General features: G+C 38.1%; 1 protein-coding gene across 2 annotated transcripts in view; it reads right to left on the reverse strand.

The window, feature by feature from the left end:
• Positions 1 to 22,743, reverse strand: part of LOC131153115 (uncharacterized) — a 97,565-nt gene that overhangs the window by 6,623 nt on the left and 68,199 nt on the right. The window contains exons 8-10 of one of the 2 annotated variants that reach the window (XM_058105179.1): positions 19,330 to 19,498; positions 8,299 to 8,761; positions 7,703 to 8,080 (exon numbers count right to left, since the gene is read on the reverse strand). In XM_058105179.1, the coding sequence (XP_057961162.1) occupies positions 7,703 to 8,080; positions 8,299 to 8,761; positions 19,330 to 19,498 (1,010 nt within the window). Of the gene's footprint in view, positions 1 to 7,702; positions 8,084 to 8,298; positions 8,762 to 19,329; positions 19,499 to 22,743 lie in introns of both variants that reach the window. The other variant, XM_058105178.1, reaches the window with a different exon arrangement.

The raw sequence follows: 22,743 nt of genomic DNA on the forward strand, positions 1-22,743 counted from the left end.
CCTAGAAAGCTCTTTAGGGGAGGGTGAGTGTTTATCAGTCATTGTAAAACTCACTAGCTATTGTCAACATGTTCAGCCTACTTGCCTCCCTCGCTAAACACACGATGTCAACGGAGGTGTTGTTAATGAATTGCGTAGATTCAATGTTTACTACTTGCGTGCCACTGCTTTCATGAATGCTTACTGTTTCCGCCATTTGATTAAATGCTAATGAAAGTGTTTCGTGGATGAATGTTGGTAAACGATAGGCTGGCTACTTAAACAAGAGTGCTTTAGCTAGTGCTGCACGGCCCTTCACAACGGTGTGAAAAAAGTCAGACCGTTACACTTGGTATCATAGCCCAAGGTTGAGTTGCTGTGTGAATTCGATTACCTTTGCTGTGGGATTTGGAAAGCTTTGGTAAGTAACCATGGCACCAAATAATGTTGAGAGGATCAGCGTGTTAGAAGCAAAGGTTGAGGAAATAACCAATATTGCGGCCGCGGAGGTGGCCCAGATGAGAGAACTTGTTGATGAAGTGATGGGATCACAAAAACATCAAGCAGGTTTGATAGGCGACATGTCAGAGGACTTTCGCCATACAGGTGAAACTTTGCAGTCGCAGATGGCTGATTTGGATGCAAAGGTGAATCTAATGATTCTTGCTATGGGAAACTCCAACACTCTGGGAGTTAGCAAGACCAAGGTACTAGAACCCAGGATGTATGGGGGTGCTCGAGATGCCAAGGAGTTAGAGAACTTCTTATTTGATGTGGAGCAGTACTTTCGCGCTGTGAGGATGGTCTCAGAACAGACAAAGGTGGATACTGCGACAATGTACTTGGTTGGTGATGCCAAACTGTGGTGGCATACCAAGTACAGAGAAATTGAAAATGGAAGCTGTGTAATCGATAGTTGGGCAGACTTGAAGAGAGAGCTCAAGGCCCAATTCTTTCTTGAGAATTTTGAGTATAATGCAAGGAGAAAATTGAGAGATCTCAAGCATACAGGGTCGATTAGGGAATATGTGAAACAATTTTCTGCTTTGATATTGGATATTCGGGATATCTCGGAGAATGACAAGTTGTTCTATTTTCTAGAGGGGATGAAACAATGGGCAAGAATAGAACTTCATAGGTAAAGGGTTCAAGACTTGTCAACTGCACGAGCTGTTGCAGAATGCTTGACTGACTACGCTGATGATGATACCGCTTCGTCAAAACAGTTTGGCGGAGAGGGAAACAGTGGAAAGTCTTTTAAGAAAAGCAAATCCAAGAGTGGGGGAGCCGACTCTAAATCATTAACCTTAAAGGAAGCTTTGTCGTCTTCAGGGTTCAACACACCCAATGGAAAGGGGAAGAGTAAAATTTCGTGCTACTTGTGTGGTGGATCTCATAGAGTGAGTGAGTGTCAACACAAGGGATTACTCAATGCCTTACAAGCTTCCATTTCGAGAAAAGTGGTGGAAAGCGAGGAGGAAGAGGATGATGCCCTGAGGGTGGGTTCAGTGCGACTGGTGAGTGCATTGGAAAAGCAGGCAAAAGCACCAAAAGTTACACGAGCAAAAGGGTTAATGTTTGTGGACTTGAGGATAAATGGGAAGAGTACCCGCGCTATGGTGGATACAGGGGCCACTCATAATTTTGTTTCGCAGTTGGAAGCATGGAGACTCAACTTATTCTTAGAGAAGGATACAGGACGCATGAAAGCAGTTAACTCTGTAGCCCAGCCTACTCTGGGAGTAGCCAAGCAAGTGACTGTGAAGCTTGGACAGTGGGAAGGTCATGCGAATTTCAAAGTGGTGCCATTGGATGACTTTCCAGTCATTCTAGGAATGGAGTTCCTAAGGGGGACGAGGGCAGTGCTGATGCCTTCGGCTGGTTCCCTATGTTTGATGGGAGATCACTCGTGCCTGGTGCAAATCGTTGCAATGAAAGGAGACGACAAGAAGTCCCTTTCAACCATACAACTCAATGAGGGATTGGGTCAAGGTAAGTAGACACGTCTAGCCACGGTGGTGGTAAACAAAGAAGTAGGCCAAGAGTTGGAGCCGACGACCATCCAAGCGGTGTTGGATGAGTACAAGGAGGTGTTGTTGGATAAGCTGCCTCATAATTTGCCTTCATGACAGACTGTGGAGCAAGAGATCGAGTTGTTATCAGGAGTGAAACCACCTGCTAAAGGGACATGTCGGATGGCGCCTCCAGAGATAGTAGAGTTGGGGAAACAGCTTGATGAAGTGGAAGCGAGACATGTTCGCCCTTCCAAAGCACCGTTGGGAGCATTGGTGTTGTTTCAGAAGAAACATGAAGAGCATCTATGGAAGGTGTTTGATAGGCTGAGGGGAAACAATTTGTATGTGAAGAAAGGGAAGTTCTCTTTCGCTCAGTGGAGCAACAAATTCCTTGGTCATGTGGTTGAATAAGGTCATATCCGGAGGGGTATGGAGAAGGTAAGGATGATTCAAGAACGGAAGATCCCCACAACAGTGAAGGAGTTGTGTTCCTTTCTTAGCCTTACTAGATATTGTAGGAAGTTCGTTGAGGGGTATTTGCGGAGAATGACTCCAATGACAGGACTACTGAGGAGGTATTATTGGCTGCACACATGGGATGATGTGGTTGATTATACCAAAACATGTCTCACTTGCCAACAAGATAAGGGGGAGCGGAAGAAGTATGGTACTTTCAAGGCCGCACCAAAGTACTGTTCGGCAGAGGAGACGACACAATTGTTCCTTGTGACTATTGTGAGATATTGGGGTTTTCCCCAAGTTATTATTTGTGACCAAGACTTAATGTTCACTGACAACTTCTTGACAGAATTTTGCAGGCTATCCAGGTCACATATTGACATCTCTTTGAGTTATCACTGACAGACAGACGGATAGAAGAAGTGATTCAGAGAGCTACTGAAAGAGTACTTGTGCCATTTTGTCAATGACAACTAGAAGAATGGCGTGCAACTACTTGATGTGGCTCCGTTCTGTGGCAATGCCCAAAGGAGCTCAACAACCAATAAAAGCCCTTTTGAGCTTGTTACAGGCCAGCAGCCGCTGTTACCTCACACAGTGGGCGAGCCGTACAGAAGAAAGAGTCCCAGGGCGTACATCTTCACTAGAGAATGGAGACAGAATGCAGAGTTTGCCCGAGCATATCTGGAGAAAGCTTCTAAGCAGATGAAGAAGTGGACAGATCAGGGGAGAAGACTGCAGTTTCATGTCAACTGCCTCAAGCCGTTCAACGCCAACACCAATGACCTGAGCAGAAGTTAGTCCAATAGAGTAGAGTTGAAGATAGTGCAACCTAACAAACGTGAAGTTGAAGAGATCCTTGTAGACAAAAAGTTCATATCCTCAAGGAAGAAGCGGCAGAAGTCCCTAGTGAAGTGGAAATGCCTTGATGACAATGAAATCAGTTGGATTTCATCGGAATATATGCAATTGTTCGTGGACAAAGTTCAAGTGTACCTACCGCCAAAGTTTACGAGGACGTCAACTGCATAAGTGGGGGAGAATGTCACGAGCTAAGCTTGTTCAGGGAATTATGCTTGCCTGTGACCGCTTGTCTCGTGTGCTTGGGATGGGTTTCCATCATGTAAATACTAGTGTAGGGTTTCTGCTAGTAGTGTGTCTTTGTATGCCAAATAAGGTAGTATGACTCCTCGGTCACTTTGATGTTTCCTAGTGCTAGAGTGGGAATGACCTAGAAAGCTCTTTAGGGGAGGGTGAGTGTTCATCAGTCATTGTAAAACTCACTAGCATTGTCAACATGTTTAGCCTACTTGCCTCCCTTGCTAAACACACGATGTCAACGGAGGTGTTGTTAATGAATTGCGTAGATTCAATGTTTACTGCTTGCGTGCCACTACTTTCATGAATGCTTACTGTTTCCGTTGCCATTTGATTGAATGCTAATGAAAGTGTTTCGTGAATGAATGTTGGTAAATGATAGGCTAGCTACTTAAACAAGAGTGCTTTAGCTAGCACCGCATGGCCCTTCACAACGGTGTAAAAATAGTCGAACCGTGACACTAAGTCAAGTGTTGGGTCAAATGTTGAATTAGAGTTTATGGCCATGACTAGCACTACATGTGAACATATTCGGTTGAAGAACACATTAGAAGAATTGGGTTTTCCACATTTTCAGTCTATGGAGTTGATGTATGATAATCAATCTACTATTCATATTGCCTCCATCAAACATAACACATTGAAGTTGATTGACACTTTGTTCAAGAGAAATTGTGCAGCAGCTTCTTACAACCACTTATGTGAAGTTTGATTTGGAGCTTGCAGACTTGTTTACCAAAACTTTGGGGGGTGCTCATGTCAAATTCATTTGTAACATGCTAGGAGCATATGATATCTATACTCCAGCTTAAGGGCTGTGTACTTACATATATCATTAATAGAGGAGAGACTTATTGTGGTGATTAGGTCTTTCATTTAACACAATATCTCAACACATTCTTCAGAGGTTTATGCTTGTAAATCTTTTTGTGATCTTTTGACCAGTGCTAATTTCCCATTTCAACTTCATAAAATAATTTGGAACGCCAAAATTACCTCAAAAGTTAATTCCTCTATTTGGTTGGTTGTGCTTAATAGACATAGCACCAACAATATGTTGCAGAGTAGGAGAAATTAAAAGGCACTTTCTCCAAATGTGTGCGTTTGATGCTTTGACAATTGAGAAACAGCTTCTCATTTGTTTTCGCACTACAATTTTTCTTGGAAAATATGGAACAAGATTTTTGGCTTATTGGGATAAAGTTGTGGCTTATTGGGATAAAGTTGGGTTTGCCCAGACATGGTGGAGAATTTGTTGGTCATCAGTTTTTCTAGTTTTGGTAGAAACAAGGATGTTGTGGCATTATGGAGATATGCATTTATTTTTTGCAGTGCTGTGGGGTTTATGGTTGGAATGTAATGCATACATATTTCTTGGGAAGAAGCTGAATACTTCTTTGCAATGGGATAAGATTCATTACTTAGCCTCGTGTGTTGGTTCTAGGTGCTATAAATGAGTGAGATTCTTTGACATCCTATTGGATTAGCTATCCTAGTTGGTTTGATTGATGGTTTTTTTTTTCTTTTTCTTTTCCACTTTTTTTTCCCTTTAAATTTTGTTAAGAAGGATTTCTTCTTTTCCTTTTTGTAAATTCTGAAACCATTTTTTTATCTCAAAAAAAGAAAAAAAGAAAAAAAAGAAAAAGGGGCTGAATTGAGTCAAAACTGGTTATAGCCCTAGGTAAGGAAATGGGCATGAACTTTTGCAGGTGGACCAGATTACGGATTTGGTGAAGAAAATTGGCCTGAATCATATGAGGTTGGGGTCAATCTTTTAGAGGAAGTCATGCACAATTATCTTCCAATTATAGGCCTAAAACTTGCGAAGGTTCAGAGGTTTGTCAAATGCTGGCATTCCATGCAAGATTATTGCAAAGAAGTGGCAAGCCATGTGATGCAGGACAACGCCCATTTTTATAGGCTTACAGTGCTTGGAAGATAAGAAAGCTAATTTAACAAATCTTAATAAATTAAAATACTAGTTTCCTAAATAATAAACCTAGAATCTTGCTTCCTAAATAATAATGTCATAGAATCTCAAAGATATGACCTTAAACAAAAAGACCCTAAATAAAACAAACGAAAACCCAATAAATTTTCTTTTGATAGAAAACACAATAAATATTAGAAAAGGAAAATTGCTCTTGTTTGGATATTGTATTATTCTCCTACAACTAGAAAGAATATGACCTCAACTTTTAAAAATCAGAAGGATGCAGAACACAGTTCGTGACCAAGCTAGAAGGAGACATTGATGTATTATTGTTTGATGAAAAAGCCATTGGATGTATAACTGGTGAATGGAATGATGAATTTCAACTTGTTGAGGTTTGGGTTCTAATTTTGAGGCATCCACTATTTTTCTGTGGTGATTCTTCAATCTCAATAGTACTTAATTGTTTTGGTTTGGTTTGGTCCAGTTTAAGAGAGATGTTAGGTTTAACATGGTTGGTTTGATGAGTTTAAAAGCCTTTTCTTCAATTGATGAGATCCTTACTTGTCTGCAAACAGAGGTGATGCAGTGACGGCTTCATCAATAGGCGAGTGGTTGAATCAATGAGTGGTGGGAATGGTTGTTGACAAGGAAAAATGCATCTATGTCAATGATATGTTTCTTAAAACAGGGAATGAGTGGAGACTAGGGTTCACATTGATGTATCATATGCCAAACCTTCATCCACAGGCAAACTATATATCATATGAGGTTAGCGTTGATCATCAAAACAGGAATGAAGGTTGTCCAATGCAAGCATTTTCTTGATGATTGAGACCCTAAAGGTTTGATGATGGTTATGGTTGTAGTGACTGGCCTTGGGAGCGAATATAGCGGCACACACACACACACACTACTGGTTTCAACTTCTTCTTTCCCATTTCCTTGCAGCATCACTCTATTTTTCCCCTTTTGTATCTTCTTTTTAGTCACTTGCACAATGTGTTTTTTTTGCTTACTCTTTTATTGTGGGATTAAACTATGATAGAGGGTTTGGATTGAAGGGTAGTATTGCAAAATCTTAGTTGAAGGCAGCAGGCTGTGGTTGAGATGATAGAGGCTCTAGGGTTTTGCCTGACAAATCAGTGGGTGAGATTGGTGTTGATCTGTAGATTGTTGGGATGAGAACCACTGATACTAGATGATGGCAGTGGTTGTTAAAAATGGTAGTATTGAAGAGAAGTTCTGGTACCAGTTGATGTAAGAAAAAAAATGAAAATAAAATTAAAAAAATGGCAGTAAGATGAAGCAAAATCTCAATTATGGTTCAATTTAGTGCAAGCTGTCTTCAAAATGCACAATGATGCCTTTATATAGGTTTTTCCCTAAAATCAAAATCCAGAAAAAATAAATCGAAAATAAAATCAAATCCCAAAATAACTAAGAATTACAAAATAAATTCCTCACTTATGCCTCATATGATAAGTGCAAAATTCCTGTCAGTTATGATCAAAGATCTCCATCAATCAGATTTTGAGTTACTATGTTTCTTTGATATGACTTATGAGATATGATATAATCCAGCACCAAATCTACTTTAAGATAAAGGGGCTTCATCACATGACTTGAATGCCATAGGATACTACTGGTTATTTAATTTTTAATAGTTACAATACCAGCATGGCAGACCCAACCAGCTGTTCCCACATGGAACCTTTAAACCAATTCACATTTACTAATTTTATTTTACTTGGACTACGTTTATGGTTCCCATTACATTTTTTAATTTAGTTTTACTGAAGAATTCTTTGCACAGACTTGCTTAGGGTCCTCATATAACCAGAACCCAAAACATGCAGTACTTCAAAAACATTAAAAATTCCATGGTTGAGCTTAGATCTTTTCTCCCCAGAGAAGGGTCAATTCAACATAGGTAAATAAAATAAAAATTTGCTAGTCCAAATCCAATTTTATGAGGATGATTCAATAAATTGTAGGACATCACACCTGATTAGTTGAAACATGAATAACTTTTTTTCTGCAATTGAAAATAAAATTGGGGCCTTGGATTTGGAGTTCGGTAGAATTGGGAAAAATACATATTTGTATTATGTTTTGTCCAACTCCACACAAATCCAAATCTAATGCCCCAATTTCATGATCCTAAATGGAACCTCAGAAATTTAATAAACAATAATGAAAAATTGAAGATTTATACCGTCATTATTACTCGAGAAGTCTTCTTTGATCTTTTTGATGCAGTACTTATTTGATCAGAATCTTTTAACAATTGAACTCCCATCATTTGAAGAGGTTTTCTGGCTTCATCTTCCTTGTCCTTGAGGCTGTCTCCCACTAGGATTTCAGTTTGCTCCACTACCTCCTCTTCATCAGCTTCATCATCTTCTACCTCTTTTTCCTCATCGTCAACATCTTCATCATCATCCAAAGCATCTAGAAGTTTTGAGTTCTCCTTGTCCAAGGGTTTGCCATGATCACCATTCACTCCCTCTCCAAGAAAACGGCGTTTCCAGAACTCTGTATCTCCTTCGTGCAATTGGATTCGTGAAATTAATTCATCCAGCTCCTCATCAACCTGCTAAATGATTTAAATTAATTTTTCAACAACAGGATGCAGTCAAAAGTGCCATTGCAACCAAGAAGAAAACCGCATTAATCGCAAAAGACTTGTAACTAAAAAACGTTGCTCAGTAAAAGGGAAATGGGTGTGTACTGTGTGCATGCAGGTGCCAATCTGAGTGCATGTGTTATAACAAGAATCTGAACCGAAAAAAGAGGTATACAAAGAATTACCTCTTCTTCTTCCTCCTCCACTGGAGGAACCCAAATGGGACGGCTACGAGAGCGATTTATTCTCCTTGCTTTTTGCACCCTCTGGTAGAGCACATTTCTAGTTCCATCAGTTGGTAGCCCTTGAGCTTCCAGTTCTTCCTTTAATTCAGAAGCTATCATTTTACTAGCAGCCTTGGGCTTTGGAGAACCCCGGTTAGGACCTTTTATAATTTTCTTCAATCTTTCCTCTACTCTCATATAATCAGATTCAGATGCATCCCCCAAAGCTGCAAGCCCTTCATTTCGTAGGGTTTTCAGAAGCTTTCGGTGGTGTATCTTCCATTCCTCAAGACATCTTTGTTTGAAGGAGGTTTCCATTGGATTTGAATATGCAAATCCATGGGCATCAGGATCTAGAGGAGTTTTCCCTCTACGTGGAACCCATCGTTTGCGCTCACCTGTAAGTCCACCCTCTGCAATATACCTAGTTAATAAAAAAATTCATCACTTTAAATGAGAGTATTGACATAATATGCAATACCCTGCCTCCTAGTGGATTAGTTGATGATGATGTTTTACATGCATTAGCCAACCATCAAAATGAAGAAATAAAACAACAAAAAGATTATATAACAGGACATGACTGACGACTGCATTGTTTTTCCATTACAGATGAAATTTACTAATGGGGAGGAAAGAGAAATTACAATCAAAATGAGGGCAATATCACAAACAGAAAATAAAATTTCAACACAGCTAAGTCAAAAACACCCTTTGCAAACCCCACCATCATAATTAATTCAAACACTTGAAATTAGCTAACTCATATTGATTTTGACAAATTAACTCAACACAGCTTAGTCAAAAGATCCCTTTGCAACCCCTACCCATCCTAATTAATCAAACACTTCAAACTAGCTAATCACATTGATTTTGACGACTGTAATACGCTTATTCATGATTTTAAACCTGCTTTATTCCAATGAGAATTTTAAGACAACCAAGGACTTACCATAGAAAGAAATTCCTTTTCACATAGAAATGGAAACTATAAGAAATATTGGAGAATTGTGATTTATACTCTGTTGTTGTACTTGACAAAACTACACAGGAAAAATGCAGAATTAAAGTTTTGAGAAGATGCTCCAATTGAAAAGTTAAAGATAGGTAGCAAAACTGGAAAACAAGATGACATTTTTGCAATTGTTTAGAAAAATAAAATAGAAATGAAAACTGTCTTCCACAACTAAACAAGTCTTAAACTTTTAAAGCTTTTCATTTCCAAATCAAGAGTTTCAAACAAAAAGTTTTAAACCAGTAGTTAAAGGATCAATTGAATTATATCCAACTTTAAGGTCTTGTGTCCCTGATTCCTTGATGGGCTTATATCAGACAAGGCACAACCGATTATGATCCAAGTTAGGGATGTGAAAATTTGCACCACTTATAACCTACTTCATCAGGCATACTTGTCTGTCATGCTCTTTGACAGTAGGACTATTTTAGCACAGATGTTTTTTTCTTTAAAAAAGGGAAAAAAAAAAGCTGACAAAGGCAGAAAATGTGCATGCATGATGTGGGTGTGTGTGTGTGTGTGAGTGAGAGAGAGAGAGAGAGAGAGTCCATTTCAGAATGGATGCAGGATAAAAGCAAGAAAAGAACATTTGCTGTCAAGTTAATGTTCACATCAATATAGTGGTTACTATTCATGCAACCATAGCAGCTTGCTTTAGGAATCTAAGAATATGGGAGCCTTTTTTGATTTATTTTATTTTGTATAGCTGGGCTGTGAAGATTACTTTAAATCAAGGACTATGATTTATTGTTAGGATTTTAGTGCTTTATGATAAATAGATGTTTAGGGCCCATTCTGCATGCTTGATTTTCATTTATAGAGAAAATTTCAGCCTTTGGCCTTCAAAGTTCTCAACTTAGGACTGGTTTCCCTCCAAGAACTTAACTTTATTGAACTAAATCCTTGTCTTACGTGCTCCTTATTGCATCAGCTGGTAGCAAAGCAGAAGATGATCCCCAGCTTTGTGTCAAAATAGTATGCAAAAGTTGAAAGAGATTGAATTAAAATTGAAGGGCTATCTATGTGGTATGATGAACCAAAACTTGTGTGGAGGCTCTTTAAAATGACCTCAAATCCTTGGACATATCTGACGATGGTTTCAAGGATGAAGATTATGATTCAGAATAACAAAAGCTTTTGCATGATCCAAGATTCACACACAATATAATAGACAAGCATTGCAAGACGGAGGAGTTTGTAGGTTGGGATTCTCCACCAATTTACAATGTTTATTTCAATGAAGATAAGATAGTGGATGAAAGTCATTCATTTTAAATCAAGTAGTTGAAAGGGGAATAAACAAACACGCGGAAATTCCCATAACACAAAACTTGTGAGAAACAAGATAGAGACAAGCACACGCCAATGAAATTATCACACGCACGCACAAGACAATATTTACGTGGTTCGGCAATTTTGCCTATGTACACGGAGTTGCAGAGATTTCACTAATATCAGGGAAGAATACAGAGTGCAGCAATTACAGAGTTTCTCTCACTCTCAACAAGGAAGAAACAACGTGCACACACCCTAAACACCAAAGAGAACACCTTTGGATCGTGCACACAAGAGTCTTACACTCTCTCCACGCTGCTACACTCTAAGCCACTCACCACACATAGACAAACATTAGAAATATATATCTTAGGGTTTACAAGATCATAACTTTTGAAATAGGAAAGTTCCGCCGAAATCTCACATAGAAGATCGTCGCCGTCGACCTAGTCGCACCCTGTTCCCCATGGTCGCGACCTGGTCGAGCCTCGTGGGAAATCAGGAATCTTGAACTTCAGCATCCTCGACCTAGTGGCACCATTAAGTCTTGCTGGTCGAGATGATAGTTGAGCCTCTCGGGATTTCGTTCTTCAAGATATCTCAGAATCTCGACTTGGTCGCCCTTCAGGGTCTTCCTGGTCGAGCACTTGGGGGAGACTCTTAGTATTTCTGGCCAGGCCTGAGCCTATCGGCCCAAACCTTTGCTCCATGGATTAAACATAACTAGGCTCCACAAAGCCCAATAGTAGTCCTCCAAGAAGAGGGCACAAATGAAAATTTATAGAATTTCATCAAAGTTAGATAGTGATGATTTGATGAAACTATTCATTTTTCTTTAAGTACCCCACATTAGCAGGATAAAATTTCAAAGCTCCAAAAGTACAGAAATTTCAATGGAAATTTCATAATTTTGATTTTGATTTGAATAAACGATGGAAATTAGTAGTACCGCAAGGAGTTCTTTTAGGAAATTTTAGAAATGTATAATAGGAATAATAATGTAAGTTTTAAGATTGATACATTATAAATTAAATGCATCTATGTTGTGTTTGATGTGCAATAGTTGTAATATAATGTGTATTGAGCATATTTGTAAGATAACGTGTATTAAAATATTCGAATAAGATAAATGAAATTCATAAATCAACTAAATATTATTTATTATACAAATAAATATAATTTAGAAATGAATAGTTAAATGAAACGTTGTTGGAAGTGTTAGAGGTTATTTATGTCTTTTAGTATTATAATTATCATTAAGTGTGTTAGCATGTTAATTAGAGAGTAAGGGTATTATTGTCATTGGAATGTATTTGATTTGTATTATGAATAGAGGGAGAGACCTATCTTCAAGTTAGGTCATTCATTTTTAATCAAATCCTAATATGGTATCAGGGCGTGATCCAACCTAAACCCTATTCCCCTCGGTCGTAGCTAGAAAACACCATTCCCGCAGCTGTCCTTCCTAGAACGCATATCCATCCCATCTTATTTCAGAAAACCATAGACCCATAAACAGAACCCCCCAAAGCCTAACCCCACAAAACCCCATTGCCGGAGGAGCCCCCACGCATCGGCCAAATGCCAGCAGGGCTGACCCCACGCGCCGGTGCGTGAGTGAAGTTCCAGCCACTTTTGTCATTTCTTTTCCTCTTCCATGTTCTGATTCCTTCTCTAGACTATATTTTCAAACTGTTAGGCCTGTTTTTTTGTCAAAAAATTCATCCTTTTTCGACCATGCACTCGTGCTATTTCGTTAATCTTTGTTCAGGGTTTGTGAAGGCTTCTCTGTGAGTTTTTTGGAGCCGTGGCAGCATTCGTATGTTTAATTGTGAGGCTGTGGCAGTGCTGTATCCATCGGTGAGTTGTTCACCTCGTCTGTGGTTGTGTCGGTGCTTCACATAGTTTGTGATTGTCCCAATTAATTTTGATTGTTTCCAAAAGTTGGATGGAAAGAACTATGTTCAATAGCCTAAAGCTGTTCCGATTTATTTAGCAGGATTAGGGAAATCTGACAACTTGCTCCAATTTGATCCTTCTCATGAGAAAGGAAAAGATGTGTGGCTTCAAGAAGATGCCTTGATTGTTTACCTCTTTTGGAATTCAATGGAGCCACAGATTGCATGGATGTGTATGCATCTAGAGATGTGCAAGGAGATTTGGGATTATGTCAAACTTCTATACTCTAGTAACATTACACGTATGTATGATATATCCCAGAAGTACTTTCAGTTACAACAAGGAGATAGGAGTATTGCAGATTATTTTGGAAAGATGAAGCGTATTCATGAAGAGCTTAATGTCGTGCAACCTATAACTCCTGATGTTTGTGAGATGCAGAAGCAGAGAGAGCAGAAGATAGTTCTTCATGTTCTAGCAGGTTTGAGACCCAAGTTTGGGGTAGTCCGGTCCTAGATACTTAGTAGAGCCGAGCTGCCATCATTTGCCGATGTTTATTTTCGTGTCCTTTGTGCTTCCTTTAGCCCGCATTCTCCTGCTCTTGCATCTGACTCTGAGAGGACAGCCTTTGCTACATAGGGTGATTCTAATTTTCTACCAAAAAATCACAAAAGTTATTGCGGTGGTTCAAGTGATCGTAGTGGTAGAGATGGACGAGGTAGAGGTACTCCTTACAAGTGCACTCATTGTGGATAGAATAATCAAACTATTGAGTAGTGTTGGGATCTTCACGATGGATCTTCACGTGTTGCCAATGCAGCCACCACTAACTTCACACCTTTGGGGGCAGCCACTGCAGCCACCACCGATTCCTCACCTCTGTGGCCGAGTGGGGAGCAATGTACAGTATCCATGTTATAGGAAGAGTATTCCAAGTTTCACCAGTATCACGTAACACAACAAGCTTCTCTTCCCATTGCATCTCTTGCCAAAATAGGTAATCACATAGTATGCCTTTCATCCAGTAATTCTCGTCCTAGTCCTTGGGTCATAGACTCCACTTCCAGTAACCATATCACAGGTAAACCTAGCTTCTTCTCCACTCTTCAATATCCTACAAATTTACCCTGTGTTGCTCTTGTTGATGGATCCACCACTGCAGTCAAGGGAATGGGGACTGTAAATCCTACTTCTTCTATTTATCTTCCTTTGGTTTTATATATTCCCAAAGTTCCTTTCAATCTCATGTCCGTTAGTAAAATTACTATATCCATGATATGTTCAGTGCAATTCTTCCCTGATTATGTGGTTATTTAGGATTTGAAGACGAGGAAGGCGATTGGCGGAGGGCGTGAAGCTAGTGGACTCTATCACTTTAAGTTGCTTTCTCCTTTTACCATTTGCACTGCTGCAGCCACACCTTTCCAAATTCATTGTTGCCGTTGCCTTGGTCATCCTTTAATGGAAAAGTTAAAATGTCTTGTTCCTAGTTTAAGTTTTGTGTCTAGTTTCGATTGTGAGTCTTGTCAGTTGGGAAAGCACCATCGTGTTCCTTTCGCTTCCTAAGTCAATAAACGGGCTGCAAGCCCTTTTATGTTAGTTCATTATGATGTTTTGGGTCCTACTAGAGTTGTGTCCAACTTGGGTTTCCAGTGCTTTGTAACCTTTGTGGATGATTATTCAAGAATGACTTGGTTATATTTAATAAAAGATCATTCTGAGTTATTTCATGTATTTTGTGCCTTTTGTTCTGAAATAAAGACTCAATTTGGTTTGCCAATTCGAATACTTTGAAGTGATAATGCTAAAAAGTTTTTCAGTGCACAATTCACTACTTATGTAACTCAGTTTGGTATTGTTCATCAATCATCTTATGCCCACACTCCTTAACAAAATGGGATTGCAGAGAGGAAAAATAGATGTCTTGAAATCACTCGCACCTTACTTTATCAAATGCATGCACCTAAAGTGTTTTCGAGTAATGTTGTACGTACTGCTTGTTATCTGATCAAATGCCATCCTTTGTTCTTTGTGGTAAAATTCACTACTCCATTCTCTTTCCTAATTCATGCTCTTCCTCCTCGCATATTTGGGCGTGTGTCCTTTTTTCATCAACTAACTCTTGGGGTGGATAAATTGGATCCTTGTCCTATAAAATGTGCCTTTTTGGGCTATATATATATACTCAAAAGGGATAATGTTGTTATAGTCCTGTGTTGCATCGCTTCTTTGTCTTTGCTGATGTTACCTTCTTTGAGTCTGCACCTTACTACTCCTAATCATTGACCGCTTCTGAGCTTAATGAGTCTCTTACTTTGCCTAATCTTCTAGATTCTACGTTTCTATCCTTGCCCAACCAACGATCTGAGTCTCCATGTAGTTCGAGTCATTCTCATCGTCTTATCATCCTAATTTGCAGGTGTATTCACGATGGCAGCTCCAAGGAAGAGACTCATCTTTGGCTTCTACAACCACGCCTTTGGTTTGCTCTTCTAATGATCATCCTTCCCATGATGTTGATCCTCCTATTCCTGTTCGGAAAGGTAAACACACATGCCCTCAACATCCCATTTCCAACTATGTTTGTTATAACTCCTTACCAACCTCCTATTATTGTTTTGTTACTGCTTTATCATCTCCTACCCTTCCTAAATTTGTTTCGGAAGCCTTAGCCCATTCTGGGTGGAGGGATGCTATGGTTGAAGAGATGAAAGCTTTATATGACAATGGTACTTGGGACTTGGTACCTTTCCTCCTGACAAGTCTATGGTTGGTTGTCGCTCGGTTTACACTATGAAATCAACCCTAATGGATCTGTGGCTCGTTTTGTTGCTTAGTGATATTCTCAAGTGTATCGTTTGGATTGTTCCCATACTTTTTCTCCAGTTGCCAAACTCACATTAGCACATTTGTTCATCTCCTTGGCTACTACTTGTCACTAGCTTCTACATCAGTTAGATGCGAAAAATGTCTTCTCGCATGGTGAACTTGAGGAGGAGGTTTATATGGAGCAACCACTTAGGTTTATTGCTCAAGGGGAGTTAGGCTTAGTGCGTTCGCTCAAGAAGGATCTACATAATTTAAAACAGTCTCCTAGAACATGGTTTGGTCGTTTCAGTGCTGTAATATTTGAGTTTGGTTGTGCAGTAAATCATTCCGTGTTTTATTGTCATAATTCATTGGGTAGGATCCTTCTTGTTATTTACGTGGATGATACTGTTATTATAGGTGATAATGATAAAGTACTTTAGAGTCAAACTTTTTCAACAAACTAAGTTTCAGACCAAAGATTTGGGACCATTTAAACACTTCTTGGGTATAGAAGTATATAGATCTCGTATTGGAACTATTTTGTCACAGAGGAAGTATGTTCTTGATTTGTTGGATGAAACTGGCTTGTTCGGATCTAAACCGGTTGATACACCCATGGATCCTAACAGCAAGTTAGAGCCAAATATAGGTGATTTGCTACCTAATTTTGAATAATACCGGAGACTTGTTGGAAAGTTGAATTATCTCCTAGTCACTCAGCTAGATATATCTTTTGCAATAAGTGTTGTTAGTCAATTTCTAGATTCTCCGAGGACAAATCATAGGGATGTAGTAATTCGCATCTTGAGATATCTCATAAAGGTACACCCAGGAGAGGTCTTTTATATCGTGATTAGGGTAACACTTATATCCATGGATATATAGATGTAGATTAGGTTGGATCGCCTTCCAACCGAAGATCCACAATTGAGTACTATATCTTGGTTCGTGGTAATTTGGTTTCTTGGAAGAGTAAGAAACAAACTTTGGTGGCAAGGTCAAGCATTGAATCAAAATATAGAGCTATGGCTCATACTACTTGTGAACTTGTCTGGTTGAACAACATGTTGGAGAATTGGGTATATCTTATTCTCAGCCTATGAAGTTAATATGCGACAATCAAGATGCTCTTCATATTGCCTCCAACCCAGTCTTTCATGAGCGGACGAAGCTTATTGAAGTTGATTGCCACTTTGGTCAAGAGAAACTTGTGTAGAAGCTCATTATTACTGCTTATGTGAAGTCGGACTATGCAACTTGCTGATTTGTTTACCAAAGCATTGGGGAGAGCTTGTGTTAAATTCATTTGTAACAAGCTAGGAGCATATGACATTTATGCTCCAACTTGAGGGGGAGGGTTAGAGGTTATTTATGTCTTTTAGTATTGTTATTATTATTATTATTATTATTATTATTTAGTGTGTTAGTATGTTAATTAGTGAGTGTTAGTAAGGGTATTATTTTCATTAGAAAGTATTTAATTTGTATTATAAATAGAGGGGAGAGGCCTATCTTCAAGTTATGCCACTCATTTTAATCAAATCCAAACAGTAAGTTTAATTTTCTATATAATTCCAAAAGCCCTTGTAATAATTTTTTGTTTCAATAAAAAGAGAAGATATAATAGAGAAATTTTACTTTGCACCTAAATCTCACATTTGAACTCCAAGGAAATTTCATTTTGTAGTTAACTTTTGACAACTTCTGCAAAAATTTTGAAACTTGGAAAAATTTGGATGATTTATAGAATTTCCAAGTAGTCTAAGTCTATGCAACCTTACCAAAGGCCCTTAGGTGCTCATATATCCTCAAACATGAAGAATGGTACTGGCACAATGAATTTTCCCTTCTAAAAACATGTATCCAACAATCAAAGTAGGATTTCTTCAGGTAAACATCAAAATCTTGCGAAGGGAAACTAATTTGTCACTGTGCATCTTGAAGTTCTCAAAATACAGCAGCTGGGCCTCAATCTGAATGCTGGCAGACCATCAAAAGTCAGAAATTTGCATTGTCAGTCCAAAATCAAGCTGAATTTATCCTTAGAAATATGAACCAAATTTGATCTATCAGTTTTCATTCAAAAATCTTTTAAATATCAGGATAAAATCCAAAATATCGCAGCTGGATGCAATATCTTGCGGGTCTGAAAAATACAAGAGAAGTTCAGCAACTCGCTCATGCTCCTGGCTTGTGCGTGGGCCACTGGCAAGGATATTCCGTCAAAAAAATTCCAGCTGGAGGCAGATCAGCGGCTGGGGAGTTGAATGGTGGTGGTGATCTGCCAGGTAATCAGGGGTCAGCTAGAGATCATTCAGATGGTGAGGGAGTTGTTGTAAAATTATTGCTGGTAATTTGGGATTTGAAACCAGTGGCATAACTGTAATTTTAAGAAAAGTTGCAGGCTGAACAACACTTCAGTTCCTGGGGCTTTTCCTGTGATTTCTGAACTTTAAGATGTGGAAGACTTGTGAAAAAATTGTACAACAATTACTCTGTTTGGAGATTGAATCAATAAAACAGTTAACCTGTACTTAACTAAGATATGGCAGTTAACTGATCAAAGAGCAGCAAAAAGGAAGCCCGGGACTGAATCAAAATTTTCTTTGATACCAATTTGACGTAGGACAAGCAATATAATTCAGAGATAAAGAGAGAGTTGAGAGAATTAGAAGAAGAAGAAGAAGAAGAAGAAGAAGAAGAAGCAGTAGGACAGAAAGAGGAATCAGACACAGAACAGGGAGAAGAGATAGGATTAGAGACAGAACAGAGCAGAGACGGGAGAGGAAGAAGAAGATGAAGGGACAGAAGGAGAACCAACGAGAGAGAGAGAGAGAGAGACAGAGAGAAACTGAAGCAATTCTGATTCCAAATTATAATTGTCACATACAACATACAATACATGATCACAATACTTTACACCCAATACTATAACTAAAACAAATAATTACAAAATAACCCCAATTACATAAAATACACAAAACAAACCTAAATTAACTAAGCTCCTGTGGCTTTTCATGCAATTTATGAACTTTGAGTGGTTTGGAAGACTTGTAATTGTGCAACAAGTCATGGAGATGGAATCAAGATAACTGTTAACCTGCCCTGATCTAAGACAAACAATGGCAGTTAACTGATGGAAGGGCAGAAACAAGGAAGCTGGAGACTGAATTGAAGTTCACTGATACCAATTTGATATTGGACAAGCAATAGAATTCAGAGATAGAGAGAGGAGTGAGAGAATTAGGGGAGAGAATTAGAAGAAGAGAAGGAAGAAGAAAGAAGAAGAAGCAGTAGAACAAGACAGAGGATTCAGACACAGAACAGGGGGAGGAGATAGGATAAGTCATTAGAGACATAACAGAGCAGGGATGGGAGAGGAAGAAGAAGGTGCAGAAGGAGAACCTGTGAGAGAGAGAGAGACTGCAGCAATTCTGATTTCAAATGATAACTGTCTCATACAAGACATGGTCACAATATATACATATACACTCAATACTACAATCAACACAAATAATCGCAAGACAACCCCAACTAAAACATGTTAACTGCAAAATAACCCCAAAGCACATAAAATACAAAAAACAAACCTAAATTAATTATACTCATTAAATAACCAGAGCTTTCCCAAACTAAAACTAAAAAGCCTTGCAACTAAATAAACATCTAAAGTTCTCCATTGCTGGTTCTCCATCACACGGATGTCGTCTCAACCTTTCCTTCTTGTTTCTTGTCCCTCTTTAGTTCCATATGTTATTGTGTTAAGAGCATTATATTTATTCTAAATGACTAGTATGGAATCCAAGATAGAAGCAAGTAACAATGTTTCACACTGAAATTTTGAACTATGCAATACACAGTTCACCATGCATAGAATATGGGAAGAGCATTGAAGAAAAAATGTATGAATAAGGAATAGAAACAAGTTCGCATCATGAACAAAAAAAATTAAACAAGTGGCAGCAGATCAATGGTGTATTGATCATACTGACCTCGCAACATAATCAATCTCGTATCCAAGTTCAGCTTCAGCTTGTAATGGTTCAATCCATGAGCTAACTAATGTCCGATATTTTCTGCTCAAGATCATGGCTCGTGGTGGGATTGGTTGGTTATCTTTGGCCATAGCTCCTAAAGCTTCTAGCAACTCAACAATCCTTCCTGACATCAAACATGACTGTGAGTTCAGAAACAGTAATTTCATCTGTTCACCAGTGCTGACCAAGCAAAAATGAAAGTTCATAGCATATCGGATTTTATCAACAATCACAGCTCCTTTAGAAAGATTAAACACAGTTATGTTTAAGATAGTAAAACCCTAAAACCCTACCAATAATCAATAGAGGGCCTTAAAAGTTAAAACTTGAGTGCAGATTGACCACAGCAAAAAAAGGGACAAAACACCAGAGTATCCTTTCCAAGCAGTAACTACATTGGTTGGAAAAATGCTGCTTCAGCCCCCTGTATTACCAAAAATCAATAGAACACCACAGCTAAAAATGGGACAAAAACACCAGAGTATCCTTTCCTAGCCCTAGCTACAGTGGTTGGAAAAATGCTGCTTCAACCCCCTGCATTACCAAAAATCAATAGAACACCTACACAGTTACTACTACAGTACAGTGCAACAATTCAATTACAATTGCACAAAGACAGAAATGCCATGGCAAAGCGTAGTTTGAGACAATTGCACTCAAAGAACCAAAATCTATGTGGTTGCATGGATCTGCAATGCAGTCCAACAGGAAAGGGTAAACAGAATCTGTCAAGCCATTTACTCCTTTCTTGTTATTTAGTTTCTAGAATATTCTTGATCAGTAGAGTATTAATTAAGGTATCTTTTAGAAAATTTAGTTACAGAAGATAAAGTATTATGCTTGAGAATCAAGCAAGATCTTTGCTTATGAAGCAAGTACCCAAGGTTTAACATATCTTCCCACTATATCATTTATACATATTCTTTTAGTGAACTAAAAAACTATCATCTTGGGTTTGCTATTACAAACAGTGCCTTTGTTAGAAAAGGAGAAGAGAAGAGAGGAAAAAGATTAATTGTTCCTTGAGAACCTAAGTACGCATCAGCAGTGGTGTGAGTGGGTCAAGCCAGCATGCAAGCTACTTGAGCACGACTTGTTCTATAACTCAACTTGGCTTGATTCTACTTTAGTTAGAATCAAGATCAATATGCTTGAGCAGCTTAACAAGATGAATTCGAGTTTTGAAATACTACTCGCAAACCTAATTGAGCATAATCAGGCTTTTCTAATTTTAAAATTGAAAGGAAGGTTTTATAGGATGGTTATAAGACTAGCTATGCTATGTAAATTAGAATGTTGGGCAGCTAAGAAACAATATATCCAAAAAGTTAAAGTAGCTAAAATAAGAATGCTAAGGTGGATGAGTGTTACAACAGTAAAACATAAACTAAGGAATAAACATATTCGTGGTAAGTTAAGCATAGTGCTTGTAGAAGATAAGATAAGCGAGGGGCAGCTCAGATGGTTTCGGTACAGTAGAAGGGGTAGGGATAGGAATAAACTAAGTTGGGATGAGATAGTAAGAATTTAATAGCCCTTAAAATTTTTGGAGGACATTGCCCATGATCATGCAAGTTGGCAAAGCGATCTCACCTAGTGGGATTAAGGTGTGGTTTGTTGTTGTTGTGTTGTTATAAGTGATATAATATATATTATATATGTTGACACCAGGTTCTGAGGACTCATTTGGGTTGCCAACATTGACTGTGTTGAAACCAAAACAAGTGTAGATTACCAAACCATTGGTTGTCTAGCTTGCCTTTTTTACTTTTGAAAATGGAGTCACCATTTTATTTTATTTTTGAAAAGGCAAAATAAAGGAAAGCCTTTTAAAGAGATTAGGTTTGGGAATACAACTGTTAATAGGGAAGGTAACACTTTAAATTCCCTTTCTTGAGAATTCAAAGAGTTAACACCCTAAAACACCCATTCTCATGAATGGCTACCATGCTTACCATGTGTGAATGTGTGTACATCCCTTTTGAAAATTCTTAACCTTTACTCTTTTTAAAAGGACTTTTGTAGGATTTTTGAAAATATTACTACTTTAAGGCCTAATCAAACATACACAATACATACAATACACGAACAACAAAGGAAAATGAGGAAGAGGATGGAGGGATTTAGGTCTTTTGTTTGGTATGACTAGGGTTGTTCACGGTTTAGGTATCTGATTCGAACCGATCTTGTCAATTCAAAGGTTTTTTGAACTGAAACCGAACCGAATACTTTGGTTAACCAACAGCTCGGTTAACTGATGGTTCAGTTCGGATATCCAATTTGAATCGACTTGGCTGACATTGAAGATGGAGAATTGGAGATGCCAACTGAGTGGAGAATAGATTTAGGGTTTTAGCCTTTTAGGGTTTCTTTTATTTTATTTTTTTGGTTTTGAGTTCTTATTTAGTTAGGGCTGTTTTAGTTTTTAATTTATAAACATTATAAAATTATATTAATATAGTTAAATATTTATATATATATATATATATATATTATATAACTTTTAGTATTGGTTCAGTTTAGAACCAACACAAACCGAAACCGAACCAATATCTGAAATTTAAAAAATATATGAATTGAAACCGAACCAAACAAATTGGTTAATTGAAATTTTGGTTCGATTCGAATAGGTTTTCAAATATTTTTGAAAAGCCCTAGGTATGGCTGGATCTATCTACATATCCTCGAAAGAGAAATCAAGCTAACTATAAAAACATTTTTAATTTAAGTTTAAAAATATTTTTTGGTTACTTATGAAAACACTTGGAATTTACATGATTTTGGTTTCTTTTGGAGGAAAACCATAAAACCCAACTTGAAATCCCCTGAAGTATTTTTTAGAAAAGAGGCTTTTTAATCCATTCAACAGTCGCATCATGAATGGTTCTAAAAAGGTAAGTTTTTTAAAAGACATGTTTGGTTTATTCTGAAGGAAAACCTGCAAACCGTTTGATAAGTGTGGATTTTTGGAAGAACAACATACCTGCCTTGACTGTTAGAAAAAATATTGAAGAACACCCAAATGCCTTTTCAAGGATGTATGACCCCAAGCAATTTGGAAACTTTGCAAAAACATTGATGTTTTTTGAGAAAAGTCAAGCAAGTCCATTTGTTTTTTATGAAAAAGTAACTTTTTTATTTTTATTTTTTTTAATTTTTTTTCTTGCAGAGAAACCATGAAATTTCTAGAGGAAGGATCAATTAATGTTAATCACAGACGCTTTACCATGCATAGAAGCACTAATATACTTGAAATCCCAAAGGAAATCAAGGAAGAGTGCAAAATGAGCACTTCTGATAATTGTTGGTCAACCACATGTAGGGGCTAGTCAACCACCGATAGCCAACAACTATATTTTCAAAATGGAA

The sequence above is a fragment of the Malania oleifera genome, chromosome 4 (assembly GCF_029873635.1).
Source record: "Malania oleifera isolate guangnan ecotype guangnan chromosome 4, ASM2987363v1, whole genome shotgun sequence".
NCBI lineage: Eukaryota > Viridiplantae > Streptophyta > Magnoliopsida > Santalales > Ximeniaceae > Malania > Malania oleifera.